We start from the raw sequence: 19,620 nt of genomic DNA on the forward strand, positions 1-19,620 counted from the left end.
ATGAATATAATTGAGAGTTTTATCTAGGGGTTTCTTTGAGCTGAAAAGAGTACTAATTAGCTGGAATAGGTTGGATCTATCCTGATCACTGTGCAAAAGAAAAGGAGTCTGCTAAGAGTAGATAAGAAGGCTAGTGCAGGGAAGCGGATTTGGCTCAACTGATAGAGCATCCGCCTAGCATATGTGAGGTCCAGGGTTCAAACCCAGGGCTTCCTGACCCATGTGGTGAACTGGCCCACGCGCAGTGCGATGCATGCAAGGAGTGCCATGCCATGCAAGGGTGCCCCCAGAGTAAGGGAGCCCCCACATGCAAGGAATGCACCCCATAAGGAGAGCTGCCGCATGAGAAAAAAAAGTACAGCCTGCCCAGAAGTGACGCTGCACACGCAGAGAGCTGATGCGGCAAGATGACGCAACAAAGAGAGACTCAGATTCCCGGTGCCACTGACAAGAATTCAAGTGGACAAAGAAGAACACACAGCAAATGGACACAGAGAGCAGACAGGGCGGGGGGGGAGAAATAAATAAAAATTCAAAAAAAAAAAAAAAGGCTAGTGCAGAGCCCAAGAAAGAGATAATGACATTTGTGGTGGTGAAGTAGAAAGCAGCAGATAGACTTGGGTTATTTAGGAGATAAAAAGTGACAGGACTTGGTTATGGATTGGAAACAGCTGGGTGGGCAGTAAGGGATAAGTGGGTGTTAAAAACTAATTCTGCACTGAGCTGAGTGCCTGTGTGGTGAGCTGAGTGGCCACATGGTGAGCCAAGTGCCTGCATGGCGAGCTGAGTGTCTGTGTGATGAGCCAGTGCCCATGCCACATGTGGCAAGCCACATGGTGAGCCAGTGCCTGTGCAATGAGTCATGCAGGAGGATAACGATGCAACAAAAGAGAGATTGGGGGGGGTATGTTAAATGCAACAGAGACCAGGAACTGAGGTGGTGCAATTGACAGGGAACCTCTCTCCACATCAGAGGTCCCCATGATCGAATGCTGGTGAATCCTTGAGGAGAAAGATGAGAAGACAAAAAGAAAAAGATACAGAAGATTACACAGGGAATGGACACAGACAACAAAACCAGCAGGGTGGGGGAGGAGAAGGGGAAGAAAATAAATAAATGTTAAAAAAAAAACACACCAAATTCTATGTTTTTGACCTGTGTTAACTAAATACCTGAGAGATATGTACCATTCACTGTTGTTGATATGCACTTTTTAGTACTTCTCATGGAAATAAGGAAAACTGAAATTGGACCAGATGGGTTTCTACGTGTAGGCATATTTGTGTGTATATAAGTGTGCTGGGGTAGTGGACATGCAGTGAGATCATGAACTGATTTTGAGGTTCCACTGAACATTCAAGAAGAATGCCAAATAGGCAGCTGGGTATAGTGGTCTAGAGCTTGAAAGAGAGTTCTCAACCAGATATGTAAATTTGTGAGTTATCCATAGTAACCTTGTGGGTAGGAACTGACCACTTAGAGAGAGGTAATGAAGAGTGAAGAAGACTTAAGGCTAAGCCTTAATAAACTCTAATATTTAGATAATAACTGATAATAGTAGGATTAGCTTCAAAGGAAACAGAGAAGGAGGAAAACCAAGGGGAGAAGGTACTCCAAAAAGGAAGGTATGACATATAGGACAGTAGCTTGATAGGGAGACTGAAAAACATCCATTTATTTTAGCTGCAAGCAGGTTATTGGGAATCTTTACCAGAGCCATGCTGGTGGAATGATGGGGACAGAATCCAGATTAAGCAGAGTTGAGAAATGAGGAGGTAAAGAAACGAACTTGTCAAATCAGAGAAATCTAAGAAATATCAATGATCTCTCATTTGCTAAGCTAAAATGCCATTAAAATAACCTCTGATTTTCATTACACAATGTAATATTGTTTAGATTTCTAACTCTGAAGAACAAACAACATGGAGCCTTTCTGTTATTGTATAGTTACCTGTTGATAAAGGGCTAAGGCCTGCTTCTTCAGGAAGTCTTTCCAGAAGTTTTCTCTGTATGACTGGTGTACTATGAAGGCAAAGTGATTCATATTTCCCAGTTCTTGCTCTAACATTAATTGGAGATACCACTAGAGGCTCCTGAGGCTCATTACAAGTGCTTTTCTGTGTACCATCTTTTATTGGCTTTAAGAAGTTCTCAATAGTCAGGGAACACAGCTCCTCAACTGGTGATGAGTTTCTATCATCTCCATTTAATGCTTTGGAATTTGGGGATGCTGCTTGTTGCCAAGGGGGGATTACTGGAGAATCAGGAGAGCTATAACTAAAATAGTAGTCATCATCATCAACTTCACCTTTCTCAGGATCATTTGCAGAAGCAACTGGTAGCAGTGTCTGATTTTCCCTTGCAGTCCTATTACATTCTGTGCTTGATGTTTGTAAAGCAGTATGAGAATTATCAACATCTTCCTTGGTATGTGCTGTAGTAGGGACTACATATGGAGTTGTATCAGGTTTTGGAGGCACTACAGGTTTGTCATCTGGGTTACCTGAAGAACTGACGTTCTTAGCAGATTTTACAATTCCAATTGGTTCAGTTTTAGGCAGTTTCTTGGAATGTCCATATTCTTCTTTGGCTTGAAGCCATGTGTGAACCAGTTGTCGACTAGGGGCATATTTGCAAGGCATAATCACAATTTTTTTATCTTCAACCATTTTATGGCTATTAGTTGGCCCTTTACTAACAACTGATTGGCCATTGCGAAGGGGTGACGCTGGTCTTGGATTTTGAGTCATTGCTGAGAATGCTGTTTTCCACAGACGAAGTCCTTCCAAGGAAAAATCTCCCTCGAACTCAGCCAGATCATTTGGAAGTCGAGTTTCTACCATGAGGAGCCGTCCACCCATCTCCCTATAAACAACATATTTTAGAACAACTATTTTGTCTCAAAGAGCAATTACCAAAATATTTATCTCCCTATCGTAGGGACTTTAAGGCCTTTTTTTGAGTCTTAAAAATATCCATGTCTTTCGTCTTCCACTCCTCGCCCTGCTTTCCCCCCTCCTCCATTTACACGTGTATACTATATCTTACTTTCAATGTGATTTTCCTCAGGGTATGACTACTAGATGAACTTCCTTTGGAAGATATCATCAATACCAGGGAACTAAAGTTTTCTTTGTTTTAATACCCCATGAAGCCTTCTTCCCTTCAAGGAAATGGTATAAACTCATCAGATTCCTTTCCTCCACTCATCTTAACTTTCCACTGTCACCACATATGGTTAAAAACAATGGAGGAATTTATCATTCAGATTATAACCCTGGATTTTATTTATAGTCTCTTTCTCTATTCTCCAATACCTGTAGTAGTTTAGCAAAGTCTGTCAGTTCAAATATTCAAATCATTGTATTCCCCAAATTTACTTAAGACATTTTAAAAATCACGGAAAATTGAGGTAAATGACAATTTCTTCTTCCATTTACATAAGATGAAACATTAACATAAGTTCTAATATGAATCATAAAATCAAAGAACTTAGGGGTTGGCAGAGCCCACAGAATGCATAGCTTAAATGTTACTCATGTGTGGGTATATAGGGGAAACATGAATTAAAACGTAGCCCTGTTTAGTTAACAATAGTTAATTAACATTGAGCTAAACCTCGGTCTTCCTCTAGAATTTATCCAGTGGTTCTATTTCTGCCTTCTGCAGTATCATAAAATAAGTCTATTTTTTTCTTCCACACAATAACTTTCACAGGTATGAAGAGAGTTCTTAGTTATTTTCAACCACTTCTCTTAAGTGTGATTCCCCAAATGTCTTGGTCATTTTCTAGACAAAACACAATTAACTGGATTCAAACTTTCTGATTTGGAGCTGAAGGAGGGGCATCCATCAGGGTTACCACAATTCCTTTCCCTCTATAAATGGTAAGATTTTGGCCCCAGCTAGTTAACTCTATAACAAGCATTTATCACCTTTCCTGCACACACCTCTACTTCTAGAAATAGAATTATTGCTGTTGAAGAAAATGAGCACATATTTCATGTGACTCTACCCAACTCTAACACTAATGATACAGAGGTCATAATGAAGTTAACAATAAGAATTGGTGAGGTGTGGTAAATTCTCCTTTCTTGAGTACTGTCAGGAGCAGAGTAATTGTTACAAGTCATTGGGAAAAATAATTCAGAATATGTACCATGAGTCTTAATTTTTTTCAGTAATTCTATTTCTAAGTATATAAGAAAAACTCCAAAATATAAAAAATGCTTAATGAACAACAATCACATAATTATCTTTAACAGTAAAAAAGGAAATTTTTCTGGCCAATAATATAAATATAATAGAGTTTTAGCCATTAGATAATATTAGCCTTACACAGAATATGAGCCATGACAATAATGCTTCAAAAAAACTGGTAACTTTGGAAAATACTTCTACTATAAAATTAAGTCAATGAATCTGGATATAATACTGTGCTAAAGTAAGATCACATTTCATGGAACAAATAAAACCAAAATACATACACACACACACACAACCTGTAAGAAAACCCATTAAAATGTTGACAGTGGTTGTCACTAAGTAATGAAATGTGTGATTATTTTTTCTTCTTTTGTATTTTCAAAATTTTCTACATGAACATTGTTTTATGTAAAAAACAAGATTGTTTTAAAATAATGGTTATCATCCTTTAATCTGAGTTCTAAGAAATTGTGCAAGTTGGACAATAAGCTAACAACTAATAGCAACACAGAGTCTAGCACATAATGTTTGGCAACTAAAAAATTAAAAACATGTCTGAGGTAGGAAAAATAAATCACTTAAAAAAAAAGCCCACAATCACTACTGATAAAGATAGAGAACAGAAACTAATGTCTAAGGAACAGATATTCTTAAATTCTGGGAGTAAAATAGAGAAACAGTCTCATTAAAGTTAAAGGACCATGCATGGATACAAAACAAAACTGTGTGTTGGGAAGGGAGAAAATGTTTCTGCTCTTTACTTCCAGTCCTTAAAGGAGGGAATTTCTACCCTATGTTTCCAGTCACTTTTTCTCACTCCTTTCTTAAGAGAACTTCTGCAAGAATTACTGCTAATCTGCTGATTAAAAGCCTGACACTCATTGTGTCTTTTTAAATAGGGTCAGGAACATTGTGCAGCTACAGGTCAGTGCACATATGCAATATGCCTCTTAGTTGGCACTTGATATCTCCTTCCATCCTGTGGATAAACAGGGCCTGCCTCAGCTGTACTGGCCATTCTCTGATTCTGATTGGATGGTTGAAGTGAGCTGCCTCTCCAAGGAACTGGTTAGGTAAATGGGATCACAATCTGTTTCATAGAGGGCAGGAACAAGAACCTTCGTTTACATCTCAAGGATTAAGCCATGTCCTCCAACACAGCTCTTGTCAAGTACGCCCTGCCTTGGTGATGGAGGAAGTACAAGATACCTAATTTTGCTGTTGGCCTTGTGTGCATGTGTGTGTGGGTATGTACGCATGCCTATCTATCACTTCCATAAAGAAATTTTTAAAAGAAAGAAGAGGTAAGGGTAACCAAATTCTACCTAACACCACTAATATGATGTAAAGAAACAACACCAACAATATGACTATGATGTTGGCAACATGAAAAGTAAGTGGTATAGAATAGGAACAATTTAAAAGAAATTTCATTTAGAGATGAATCTAAGGGTACTTAGAACATATGTATGCTCATTTTCAAACTTAAAAAAAATCAAGTTAAAAAATTATAAAAGTTTACCATTTTAAAAATAAATCTCACTTAAAAACAATAATTGTAATACTTTTAAAGTAGGATGACACCCTTTTTAATTTTGCATCATGTCACAAGTGAGCCTCTAATCCTTAACAGAGATACAATGTTAAAAGTAGGTCAAAATCTAATACTCTATACAGATGCAAGAGTGTCCTTTGTTAGATAGAACAAATGTATATCACTACTGCAGGGTATTGGGAATGTGGAGAAGCAGGGGGAAAAATAAGAGCTGGAGTGACCTACGGACTGTAGTTAGTAGTAATATAATATTCTTGCATCTATACAAAATATGTACCGTGTTGATACTGAGGCAGTATGGAAAATGTGAGCCAAATGTACACTATGGACATGGCAATAATCAGATATTATTTCATCTGTAGCAAATGACACACCACATTGTGGTGTGTTGATGGAGGGGTGCTGTTTGGGAATTCTGCACATGTGCATGATTGTTTTATAAGTTTACAATTTCTGTCATAAAAAATATATTTAAAAAAATAATAATAGGGTGGGTTAGGGGAAAACACACCAAATGTTAAGAACTATGATTAGTAGTAAGATTTTGACAGTGTTCTTTCATAGTCTGTAACAAACGTCTCATGACAATGTAAGGTGTTGATGGAGGGTTGATGTATGGGACTCCTGTATGATGTTATGCATGTTTGCTTTTTAAGTTCACAACTTTTACTATATGCTTAATTGTTTATGTATGTTCATATGTAAATGATATAAAGATAACAATCGGATTGGTTAAGGGAAAAATACTTTGTATAGTAGTAATATTTTGACAATGCTCTTTAATCAGTTAAAAAGGTTTAAAAACAATGCAAGTTATTGGTGGTAGGGTGAGATGTTATATATGTTTGTTTGATGTTATATATGTTTGTTTTGTATGTTCACAACTATTATACATTTATTGTTTATATACATTTATGTATGAGTGATATATTTCAATAAATTTTTTTTAAATGTGAAAAAAAAATCTAATACTCATAAAGCTAAAAAAGTTTCTCTAGGTGCCACCCACTGGCTAGTGTGAACTTTCTTAATAAGTCTACAACTGAGTAGTTTTCACAATGATATGCTTACACATACAATATAATAGCCAGAACACTAGGACTCAAGTACCAAGTGTTACTATATACATTATATTTGATGGCCCAAATGAATAAAAAATCCATATTACCTGGGCTTTACTGGTACATCAGAAGGATTACTGCAAAACGGCTCCTGGTAAATAGTTTCTGAAAGGTCATGATCCAACAAAGTTGCCATAATTTCTTCCCTACTTGGTGGGGACATAAGTGGTTTCAGAATGTGAGCAGTTCGAGGGGTGACACTGCCATTTTTAGATTGTGAGGGAGAGCTGGTAGACCTTGGGGAACTATCAGGAGTTGGTGTCAATACATCATTGTTTCTTGAAACATACAATTCTAAATCTTCAGAGGCTACATCCACAACTTCACCATCAGGTGAGGATAGTATTGTAGTAAAAGAGGTATTGACTGAGTCAAGTTCCATTTCTTTTCTGTTGTGACCTTGAATCCAGTTTGAATTGCTTGGCTGTGGGAGGTTAAGAAACACTTCTTTGCTTACTGAACTCCTACTCAATCTGGATTTTTCATTTAGATAGTCCTCTGTTTGCAAGACACTGAAAGAATCCATTATTGAGTTAGACCGAGTTGTTAGAGGATGAAAACTATTTTTCCACTGGTTGTGGCGAAGATTCTCATTGCTATCTATGGATGATTTCTCAAAAAGTTCAGGACTTAAAGCACCAGATCTAATCCATGAGGTTGGGTCTGAGACATGGTGCCTGTCTTCATCACCTTTCTGGTTATCATGACTTAAAAACTCATTTTTTTCCATGGTTTGTCCAGGAAAAAGATCCTGAACTGCATCACTTAGGAACTTTTGAGGCAAATTTTGATCAGCTGGGACAAACTGACTTCCAGAATAAAAACTACAAAATCCAGTTTGGCCTATTGTATTAATATCAAAATTGTAATTATGCTCAGGAGACAAGCTATCTTCAAGTGAATAACAACTTTCAAAACCTGGATCTGAAAAAAAGATGGGACTATCATCTGATACGGAGTTATCTAACTGACCAGAGTTTTGTAAATTTAAAGAGTCCACTTTTAGAATTTTTGGAATTTTCTCTTTAGGTTTTGTACTTCTGGGAGTTCGAGGTTTTCTTGGAGAAGTTAACGATCGTGTTCGTTTAACTGCTTTATGTTCAACAGAATCAGAATTATTTTTGTTTGGTTGATGTTTATTAGATAACAGGTCTTGCATAACATTTGCATTTTGTGCTTTCTGCTGTCTTTTTTGTAACAATTCTTTTAGAACTGCTAGTCCAGACTGTCCTTCACCAAATGCTGAAGTTGTTGATACATTTCGATTTTTACACTGAGAAAGTGCTTTGGTTTGTGAAATTGCTTCGGACAATGATCTTTGTTTTACCCTATCAGGTTTAAAATTTGACATATCTAAAATAAAGCCCCTTTGTTTTTGCTCCCATGTTATTTGTTTGATTGGACTTCTTAAAGAAGCTACAAAGCAATTAGGCTTTTGGCTTTCCTTGGAAGTTGCATTTCCTGGAGAACAGGTTTCATTGTGCTTTGACTGCTCTGCCATACATACCATCTGCTGCTGACTGTCTTTGCAGTGCAAAAAATTAGGGGTACATGCCTGGTCTGGCTTTGATTCTAGGGAATTATGATATTCATTTCGTTTTCCCATAGATGACAAATAGTTTTTTTGTACATTTGCATTATCTTCTGTCTTTGGAGACATTATACCTGAAGCTATCTGTGTATTTTGTGCTACCTGAGACAAATGGTTAGAAAGGTCAAATATATTTTTTTGAATGAAGGTTGATTCTTTTACAGTAAACATAGTATTTTGATTATGAGATCTTTGAATATTAATTTTTGATATTCCAGGCCCTACAGAACTACAAACTGATGAACGTAAATCATCTTGTGAACTGGGGAATGTTTGCAAATCTACAGGCTTTTTACTTTCTAAGAAAGAAGAAAAGCAGCCAGGTAACTTCTGTTGTGCATTAATTCCAGTGTGGAGGGGAGGAGAAAGGGGATGATCTATAGCAGAGCCCATTAGTGACACATCTTTCTGTTTAAAAGGTAGTTGAGAACCTCCAGAATTACGGGAGATCTCAGATACATTCTGGCGTTTCAGCACAAACTTAACTTCAGCACCAGATTGAGATTTCGCTTTTTCATCCTTAAGAGTTATGTGTTTCCTTGACATAACTTTCTCATTTGCTTTTTGTTTCTGCTTTGCTCTTGGTTTCTTTTTTCCATCATCTACTAGTTTATTTGTTTGATTTCGTTTATTCCTTTTCTTAGTAACTACAGAAGGATTAACAAGCTTTGTTTTCGACTTCTTAGCTGGAATTCTTGTTCGACTATTTTTCCCCATACGGGAATTAATAGCCTTGCTATTATATGTATTAGGACCTTTAAATAGCATTGCTTCTTTTTCTGCAGCAGCCATAATTTCTTCAGCTCTTGGATCTGTGGGAGACCAACAACGCGGTGGAGAAGAATTTATGGGACTTGTGCTTCTCTCAGAAAGAAAACCTAGTTTAGACATAACATCACTATAATTCAAGTCACAGTCCTCGGTTTCAGCACTGTAAGATGGTGAGGGAGGAGAAAGAATAGCATGTGACCTTTTTTTCCTGAAAGATAAAGTTCTTTTAATATTTTCACTATTTGTCCTGTGTTGCTTGCCAGTTTTTTTCTTAGCAGACTTATGTTTTGATTTTCTTCTGTGACTTTTCTTTGGTGTTAACGGATAAATGGGATATTTGGTTGCAGGGGAATCAGGAACTTTTGGCCAAAAATCCTTCAAAGGTGCAAGCTTTTTGTATAGTTCCATTTTTTCCTCTGTTAATATTACTTGTTTCTCTTTAGAGTCTATTTTTCCTAGCTTCACAAGCATATTTTTTCTTCCTCTAAATCTATTAATAATAATATACTTTATGATAACAGGGGGCAACTTTTTAGACATTTTTCTTCGTTTTCGAGATTTGAGAGTTCCATCTAAACTTTCACCAATTTCCATGGGATGAGGTAGGCTAATTTTTGAGTTGTGTGTTACAAAACTTGACTCACTATCTTCAGTCTCATAATTTACCTTGCGTTTGGCTCTAAGGGTGTACTTATTTCCATACAATCCAAAAGACTGCTCAGTTTCTAACGTTCCATCTCCAAAGTGACAATCTATAAAACTGTCTGTAGGTGTTTTATTTTCAAAAGCTCCACGGGTGACTTTAATTAAATCATTGGTCAATACATTATCCTTCTCAGGATTACTATTACAAGGATTATTATGTATACAATTGTCTTTTGTGGATTCTGTCTCATTGATTTTGGTAGAAGTCTCCTGCTGACCTGTAAGTTTCTTTTTAGTCAATTTTAAATGGGACTGTTTATTGCCAGATTGTAATTTATATGTGACAGAAGATAATTTCTGTGGTCTGCTGAGACAATTAGAAAGTACAACACTGGGAAAAAACATATAATGTGCTGCTTGTTGGCTGAGGCTTGGTTTTTCTGTTTTATGTTCTTGAAATTCTTCATATCTAATTTTAAGTTTATTTAATCCACTTTCATCAGCAATGCTATCAAGAGAATGCATCATTGTTCTATTCTCCCCTGAGCATGATAGCAATTCACAATTTTCAGTTAATGATGAAGGGAATAAACTATTCAGAGCTATGTTGTTACCTTTTTCATTTCCTTCGGAACATAATTTATTTTTTGATTTGCTTAAGTCAGAAAAGTGGAAAGGGCTTTTGCCCAATGTACTCTCACTAGTGTGATGGTTCATATGTATAAAAGGGGCATCTTTTTCAACCTTTCTAATATTTGTATACTTCCTATTTGGTGCTTGTCTAGTAACAGATGGAATATCTTCTTCATAATCAAAAATACTATTTTCACAGGAAGATACTGGTAGGATATCTTTCTTACTACTTTCTTTATGAGAGTTTTCTGAATGGACGGTACTGCTTAAAGATCCAGAGTATTTCAGAGAGTAAGTGCTTTCATTTGTAAAAGAGGATACTGAATGATCTAGACCTTTTTCTATGTTGTTTGGCTGTGAAAGGTCTTCAATTAAATCTTCCTTGTTCAAAACATGGGAAGAAAGGGCACTTGTGTGTTTACATTGAAAGGTAATTTTTGCAGAAGATGGGGGTTCTAATATAGCAGCATCTTTGTGAAAAATGGAGGGTTTTACTGATAACTTGCTTGTTGCAATGACAGAAGAGTGGGTTCTAGAATTTTCATTGTTCAATGGATTATCTGGAATGAAAAAAAAGTTTATTTCACTTCCACTCACTTAAAAAAAAATATTTCCAATACCAAGATACTATCACCATGAAAGAAATAAGAAATTATGTTTGTATGTTCAAAATGATAACCTTTAAAAAAAGTCACTCCTTTCATTAATATAATAACTTGACCTAAATAATCATGAATTAGTTACATTTACTTATTAGTCATTATTTTAAACAATCAGAAATAGATTAAATTGATATACAGTAGTACCTTTTGGAGGAATAAGGAAAAAATACTGTCATCTTGAATATTTTTTTCCCACAAAATAATATGCCTCTTTGCATTACCACTTCAAAAAGTTTAAGTGTTTAAACTTTTTCTATAAAGGTAATATATGAGTTGAAGACTTTGAAAAAAAAAAGCTAAGCATATTTCTTATGCTACTTCAAAGTTAACAAGATAAACTGATTAAAATATAGGAAGCTTGAAATCAGTGATAAACATTATCCTCTTAGAAAGGAAAAAGAATCATATATCCACATTCAAAAGAAAAAAATCTACTGAATAAAAATTTGATTACAGTTTCAAAACCAAATATATTTATTTTTAGCCCCTAACTAGCTAAATACTCACAATAGACTTGTTTACTTACCACTATTTTCATCTGCAGTTCCATCTAACTGAGGTATAGAAAGATTGGCTAGAAACAAACTATTATCACTCCATTCCATGTCTTCTTCTGATGATGAATCATCGTCTTCGGTTGAACTTCTATGAGTATTTTTGCACAGTGATCTAAAGAATAAGATTCTCTGGTAAAAATAATCTTTAGAAGAAAGAATCTCACACTCGATTTGCATAATATGACTGTATAATAGTAAAACTGAATAAAAAATCTGAAAACTGTAACTTTAAAAAAAAAGAAAAGCAAATTTAATTTTTTCATCAACATGCCTTATTAAAGTACTTGTATATTGTTACTGGTAAATAAGTTTTATAAAAATGCTCATACATATATTTTCCAACAACAAAGGATAAGCTGGGATGATATATATCTTTTACCAACTCAAGTTTAACAGTACTATTAACCCTATTGGCAAAGATTAACAATCACTTGGGCAGGAAATTATTAATTATGAAATACTGAAATATAACTGGTATCATTAAGTTTGATACCAGTCAAACTAGGAGATATTTTAGTCACTGAAATTCTAATATCTAGTAGCTCACTTCCTTCAACTATAATAGACTAGAGTGGACCAGTAATTCTCAGGCTAGAGGTAAGGCAGGTCAATGTGACCATAAAAGGAAATCAAAGGAAGAAAACAGATGAAAAGATGATCTGGCAAGCCTGACATGACCTTTTTCATGTAAGCTAAAAGACACTATCATTCCTGTAACCACAGCTCAACAATATCATGATTACCATATGTAATCTTATTCTTCTGTATTTTATTTCCTTCATTCTAATCTTAGATATATAAATGTAACAGTTTGGATGAGAATCAAACAGTATCTAAATAAATGGTATCCTGTAATATTTTAAGAAGTCTTCATAAATACAAAATCACAACATTCTGCATAGGGGAAAAAAACAAAAACAAAAGGTTGGTGGAAGAGGCTTCAGTTGAGGGCTGAAAGAGAAAGCAGGATCACAGAGGGTGAGGAAGTAGCAAAGGTACTGAAGCAATCAGGCAGTGCCTACAAATTATAGTTACTGAAGGATTCAGATGAACTGTAAAGTACAGGGAGATACTCTCTTTTTAAAATTTCATCTCATATCAATTTAAATATTTTCAAGAGATTCTATGTGATACTTTCCTTCCTAATTGGATGGGCAAACTTTTTTTCTATCCATACCTAACTTCTTTTTGATCCTGTCCTGAAAGTTTGAAAAGAATGTATCTTCATTATACATGGAATAGCTTTTCTATTAAACCTTTACCAAATCACAATTTTTCATTAAATCACTCTCCTGAACTGAAAAATATTAGAGGTTATCCAGGTCCAACTTTCTCCCCAATGCAAAAATCCTATTTTTAACATACCTGACATAATCTCTGCTTTTATATTCCCAGTTTAAGTGTCTTGCTGTCTCACAGAGTAACCTTTTTTATTGTAAATGGCTTTCCTTGTTAGTAATTATCTCCTTATATTACACAAAAATCTTTCCAACTTCCATCCATTATTCCTGTTTTTGTTCTCTACAGCCACACAGAACAAGTTTAAGCCATTTTCCACAGGATAACTTTAAAATATTTATAATTTGTTCCAGAATACTTCTTTAATTAAACCAAACAATCTCTATTCTTTCAACTGTTCTTCAAAAGTGAAAGACCCTGCTAGTTTTCTTCCTCTTCTTTCCTTTTTCAATATGCTTAAAATATGGTACTCAGGGCAGAATATAACACCCAGAGAATACAAAATCCAGAGAATATAACATACAGAGAACTATTAACTAGCTCCTTTTCTGGATACTATACTTTTATGTTCAATTTCTCACTAATATATACTTTTACACTTGACCTTAGCCAAATGGCCAAGAAGCTAAGGTACTTTTTGTTAAAATCTCCCATCTTGTGGGTTTTTGAATGTTGTCTGTTCTCTGTGTCCATTCGCTGTGCGTTCTTCTGTGTCTGTATTTATTTATTTTATTTTTACTTCCTCTCCCCCCTTGTGGCTTGCTTGGTATCTGTTCTCTGTGATCATTCACTGTGTGCTCTTCCGTGTTTTTGCTTGTCTCCCTTTTTTGTTGCATCACCTTGCTGGGTCGGATCTCCACAGAGTCTGCAGGCTGGGCAGCTCTCTGCAACATGCAGGTGAGCCTGCCTTCACAAGGATGCCCCAGGAGATGAACCCAGGGCCTCCCATATGGTAGATAGGAGCCCAACTGATTGAGCCACAGTCACTTCCCTAATGTACTTTTATAAAAAGTGTTTAGGTTTGTTTTCCCAAGATTCAACATATGGTTTTCACAGAATTATTCCAGTCAATAAATACATAAGCATTAATTAATTATGGGATAAACCATGCCTATTATTTTTTAAAAGGTTGACACCATTGGTGACAAATAGAGAGTTCATAAGAATCTTATATATGTGAATGTTTATCTACTTAATACAGGTTTAAAAGTATAGAAATAGCTAAATAAGGTGTAATCTGAGAGACTGTAGAAGAAATGTTAACGATACACTGAAGAACCAAAGGAACAAAATCAAAATAAAGTAATGAAAGAAAAATGAAGAGAGAAAAACAAATGGAAATAAGAAAGAGCAAAATGCCACAAGATAAATTAAATAGAAATATCAGATACAGTCAACAAAGTTTGTTAAAATAGCGAAGATGCAATCCAAATTATTACAACAATCATGCAGCAAGATGACGCAACAAGAGACACAGAGGAGAGAAAATAAAAAGACATAGCAGAACAGGGAGTGGAGGTGACACAAGAGAGTAATTGCTTCTCTACCACTCTGGAAGATCCCAGATCACTTCCTGGAGCTGCACCAGCTCTCCATGTTGGCTAGCACTCCTGCATGGCGGCTTTCCCACACTGGGTGGCATTCTCACGCAAGGCAGCACTCCTATGCGGGGTGGCATTCCTGCATGAGCCAGCACTCCACGTGGGCCAGCTCGCTGTGTGGGCCAGCTTACCCTTACCAGGAGGCCCTGGGCATCGAACTCTGGACCTCCTATATGGTAGATGGGAGCCTAGTTGGTTGAGCCACATCCATTTCTCTGATCTTTTATTTCTGTTATGATCTTTACTTCTATTTCTGTTTCTTCCTCCCAACTTCTGGAAATTGCAACTTCAGTGTCATATTTGACTTGTCTGTCCCTTTACAGTCCTATCTGTTCATTGTTAAACCCTATCAATCACCTGTCTCCAGAGCCATTGCCTCTGTTCTATCCTTTTCTTCTCCATACCTTCAACTACTATTCCTACACCACTCCCTCCTGCGTTCCTCTTTCTCCTACAGCTAATATCCTAGTTTAGGCCTCTGTTATGTTTTTTAAAAATCTGGGATACTGTGATTCAATATATAACTGGTTTCATGGCTTTGAGCTCTTCTCTCATATAACAGGGGTGATAATTATGATGATTGCTATAAATATTTCAAGCATTTCTCTTGTCTTACAACCCTACAGTAATGAGAGCAGACACCATTTCCTGAACCTTCACTATGCCAGATTCACACTAAGCATCTTATGTGCATTCTCTCATTTAATCTTCACAATAAGCCTATAAGGAGACACCACTGATATCTTCATTTAACACATGAGGAAACCAACACATAGAGAAGTACCAAAAGATATACTCAGAGTTTCAGTTTCAGAGGTATAAATTTATCTGCATACAAAGCATATAGCTGTTCAAATCAACCAAGCTCTCAGAGACTGATTTAGAAAACCACAGCAGCATGTTATTCATTTACATTGAGAAATGACCCAGAATACTAGAGTTTGCATCTGGGATTCTCTTACTTATTTTTTAAGATTTAATTATTTCAGTCTAATCAGACCTGGAAGCCATTCCTGGTTTTCAAGCTGACTGTCTATACATTCTTATGTTGAACTAGTTTAACTCTCAGAGGGCATTCTTTTTTCAAGTTCAAGGATAAAGAGGCACTTCAATTTCACTCCATGTGTCACCCACACATATAAAGCCTGAATATATTGAGATGACTTCTAAAAGTTTTAATTTTTTTAATGTAGCAAAACTTTTTATATGAAGTTTTGCACATGAAAAATGAATCAATATTAATAAGCAATTTAAAAGAAATCACTTTAGTTTATAAGGTATTTTATATTATGAATAAGAAACAGAAAGGATTTCTATTAAAGAAGAACAGTGATAATGACAAAAAGGCGTTCTTAAAGTAACTGAAATAACTAATATATTACCTCTTTTTGGCACAATGTTCTTCAATATTGCTGTCCCATCTCTGGGACATTACCAAACTAAGTTCCATTTCTTCTTTTTCAATCAGTGGTTCATTTTCTTCATCATCACTGTTATGGGGGTTTCTAGAGTTTCCAAAGGAATGACATGGTGATGACATCCTATTTCTTTCTCCTCGGTATCCATCACTTTCCAAACCAGCAAGAAGATTTATCAACGCCTCATCAGGACTACTGCCCACTATAAAACAAGTGAAGTGATCACTAACTAATAACTTAAAATTTCTAAATAATTCAATAATTAGGATCAATTTTAAAACAACATAATAGATGTTGGCACATGCTTAAAAAATACAGTTGGTGCAAAGACTTAAGTGTCTATGTAATTTTCCCATCAAAATGTTAATATCTGCACATCTGCAAAAGAAAGATTTAATGTCCTTATTAAAGTTTCAGGTGTTCTTTGTTGACATTAAAGAAACTGACTTCATGCTACCATACATAAGTAAAAAAGTGAAAATATTTGCTTATATGCACCATTTTGGCAATATTCCATTTATTAAACCTAGAATTGCAGTTTTATTTTTCCTGCTCCATACTTTAAAAAAGATTAGTATTAGTAAATGAATTATAGATATTTGTCTCTCAGATCCTTGACTAACATTGAGATTGAATCTTTGCAAGTTTGGGCAAGGCAAAATTATATTTGCTGGTGATGTAATATATTTGTCTAATGTAATGAAATACTGATTTGCCCCTACTTTCTGTCTCCTATTTTTTTCAATTCCTTGACTTTTTCTAGGTTCCTCTTTTTTAACTATTTTTATAACTAGAGTGTAATATAAAATAATTTGGTATATATACTTATTAAGATGAAGAAATAGGACATTTTAGATTATAAACCTCAATTTAATATTTTAATGTGACCTTTGAATGTTTTCTTTCATGCACGTGACCTTCACTGAAAAATGAAAGTTCCCACCTCTGTTTAAAATGCTCTTGAAATATGATTATATAATTGTCCTTAATCTATAGGACAATTATATTTATAGGTGAAATGTTCTATTTATAGGTGAAAATGCAAATAACGAAGAAAACAATATATGGGCTGAAGATGACATTTGTTCTGTATCACATTTAATACTGCAATAATGAAAAAATAGATAGGTCGAAAGGAAAGAAACATAAAATCACTATACCAAACAAAACAAGAGGTATTAAATTCAATGCTACCTCATATTATACAGCAAAATTTTAAATAAATTTCTGAAAAAGATGAGTAACTTAGACATATTGAAAAGAAATGTAGTAAATGGCCTATGAGACTAATGAAAATACATATGGAATGATGGTGTAAGAAAAATACTGTAGCAAAGATAGTAAAAAATAACTATCATCTGCTATCTCTAGCCTCTAAGTAATGGCTTTAAGGAATTGTCTTAGGAAATTTCTGATAGTCACCAAGAAAAGAACCAATTATGGTAATCTATTAATGTACTTGATACTAGAGAATTTCAATTCAAATAAGTGTATTTTCCCTTAAAGCAATATGATTTTCCCTCAACCCAAGTGAAGTTAAAAATGGAAAAAAAAAATTTCTTTCCTAGTTGTTTTTTAGAAAAAGCTCTGTAGAAAACAAAATGGATATATATACAACATTAAGTTCCTTAAGTCAACAAATACCTCCTCTTTACCCTGTCGCACACACATGCATGCTTCTTAGGTAATATCTAAATGGTATTAATTTGAAAGCTTAATACTTATAGTACTATTATTACTTACTGAAAATTGGTGTCTCACTCAGTCTTTGGGTCAAAGCCTGGAAAGTCTGACTGTTTTCCATGAGATTCAAAATTGCTTCTTCATTTATAAGAGCTTCCTCCACTTTGTGTCTAGTGTGCCCTTAAGAAAACAAAGCATAAAAAACATTAAAGTAATAGACTAAATCTAAAATTTATCATTTAAAATTATATGTAAATTAGAAGACATTATAATGTAAACCTACTGAAAACGTCAATGTTTTAGTAATACATACTAAATAAAAACTCAAGAAAACTTAAAAGCTACAGAAATATCTAATCAGTCACATGGAATAATAATAAAATGAAACTGAATCTATGAATCACCAAATATTAACAATCTCTTTAGTCTCTTTAATCCTATTTAGTTTGTATATACAGAGTAATATATTACTGATAAAAATCTTTGCATATTACAATATACAAAAAAAAACAAACTGTCAAATTTAAACAAGGAAATTATTCTTTATGATAAAAAATTACAAATAAATTCATTTTAGATATATTTTTTACCTAGTATACTTTCAGTTCATGACCTAAACATACTACTCTTTCAAAGTGTGATTTTTATATAAAGTCTGCTCAACAGAGTAGTTAAATAATTTGGAAAAATAAAGATAAAATTAATCTCATATTATAACCTAGACAAAGGGAGCAACGAAGATCAGAAAGCACATAGTGGGAAGCGGACTTAGCCCAGTGGATAGGGCGTCCGCCTACCACCTGGGAGGTCCACAGTACAAACCACGGGCCTCCTTGACCTGTGTGGAGCTGGCCCATGTGCAGTGCTGATGTGCATACGGAGTGCCGTGCCATGCAGGGGTGTCCTCCGTGTAGGGGAGCCCCACATGCAAGGAGTGCGCCCCGTAAGGAGAGCCACCCAGCGTGAAAGAAAGTGTAGCCTGCCCAGGAATGGCGCCACACACATGGAGAGCTGACACAACAAAAAGAAACACGGATCCCCGGTGCCGCTGATAAAGATAGAAGTGGTCACAGAAGAACACACAGTGAATGGACACAGAGAGCAGACAACTGGGGGGAGGGGGGGTGAGAGAAAGAAATTTAAAAAAAAAAAGCAAGCACATAGTAGTATGGAAAAGAAAAGACTTTAAAGCAAATAATAGCAGATAGTTATAAGAGTTAATTGGAAAACAGTTTTATTTTCTTGTTTCAGGTACTCAAACATTTAAAACGAAGTGGTTTCAACAGTTTTTAAAAGACAACAAAACTTTCAGGAATAAATTACTTTACACAACCAAGGACATAGTTGAGCTAATTAAGTGTTTAATAAAAACAAAATAGGGAAGAGGATGTGGCTCAAGCACTTGGGCCGCAGCCTACCACATGGGAGGTCCCAGGTTTGGTTCCCCGTGCCTCCTAAAGAAGACGAGCAAGACAGTGAGCTGACACAACAATATGATACAACAAGGAAACATAATGAAAAGCACAACAAACAGGGAGCAGAGGTGGCTCAAGCGACTGGGTACCTCCTCCCATATGCCTCCTAAAAAAGATGATGAGCAGACACAGAGAGCACACAACGAACAGGCACAGAGAGCAGACAGTGAGTGGAAACAATGGGCAAGGTGGGTGGGGGGAAGAAATACATAAATCTTAAAAAAAAAAAAATCAAAACAAAACCCTGAAAAACAGCTTATTCCCAAACAAAAAACAATTGAGAGGATCAGTAAATGCAGTTGGTTCTGAAAAATAATAAAAAAAAAATAGACAACACTGGCAAAAATGATCAAAACAATACAGAGAAGAAATGAATTATATTAGGAGGAAAAGGGGAATGACAAAGATACCACTGATTGTACACTTTAGATGGATTTATGCTTTATTAATATGTATCAATAA

At 35.3% G+C, this 19,620-nt stretch overlaps 1 protein-coding gene across 4 annotated transcripts in view; it reads right to left on the reverse strand.

Moving 5' to 3' along the window:
- The window catches only part of REV3L (REV3 like, DNA directed polymerase zeta catalytic subunit), a 254,937-nt gene that overhangs the window by 120,288 nt on the left and 115,029 nt on the right, over positions 1 to 19,620 (reverse strand). For all 4 annotated transcript variants that reach the window (XR_009188015.2, XM_058307291.2, XM_058307290.2 and 1 more), the window contains 5 exons: positions 17,744 to 17,863; positions 15,965 to 16,202; positions 11,712 to 11,854; positions 6,931 to 11,083; positions 1,953 to 2,866 (listed from right to left, as the gene is read on the reverse strand). Coding sequence is in view for 3 of the 4 variants with exons in the window: in XM_058307291.2 (XP_058163274.1) it covers positions 1,953 to 2,866; positions 6,931 to 11,083; positions 11,712 to 11,854; positions 15,965 to 16,202; positions 17,744 to 17,863 (5,568 nt within the window). In the remaining variant the exon portion in view is untranslated. The remainder of the gene's footprint in view (positions 1 to 1,952; positions 2,867 to 6,930; positions 11,084 to 11,711; positions 11,855 to 15,964; positions 16,203 to 17,743; positions 17,864 to 19,620) is intronic.

The sequence above is a fragment of the Dasypus novemcinctus genome, chromosome 11 (genome assembly GCF_030445035.2).
Source record: "Dasypus novemcinctus isolate mDasNov1 chromosome 11, mDasNov1.1.hap2, whole genome shotgun sequence".
Classification (NCBI taxonomy): Eukaryota; Metazoa; Chordata; class Mammalia; order Cingulata; family Dasypodidae; genus Dasypus; species Dasypus novemcinctus.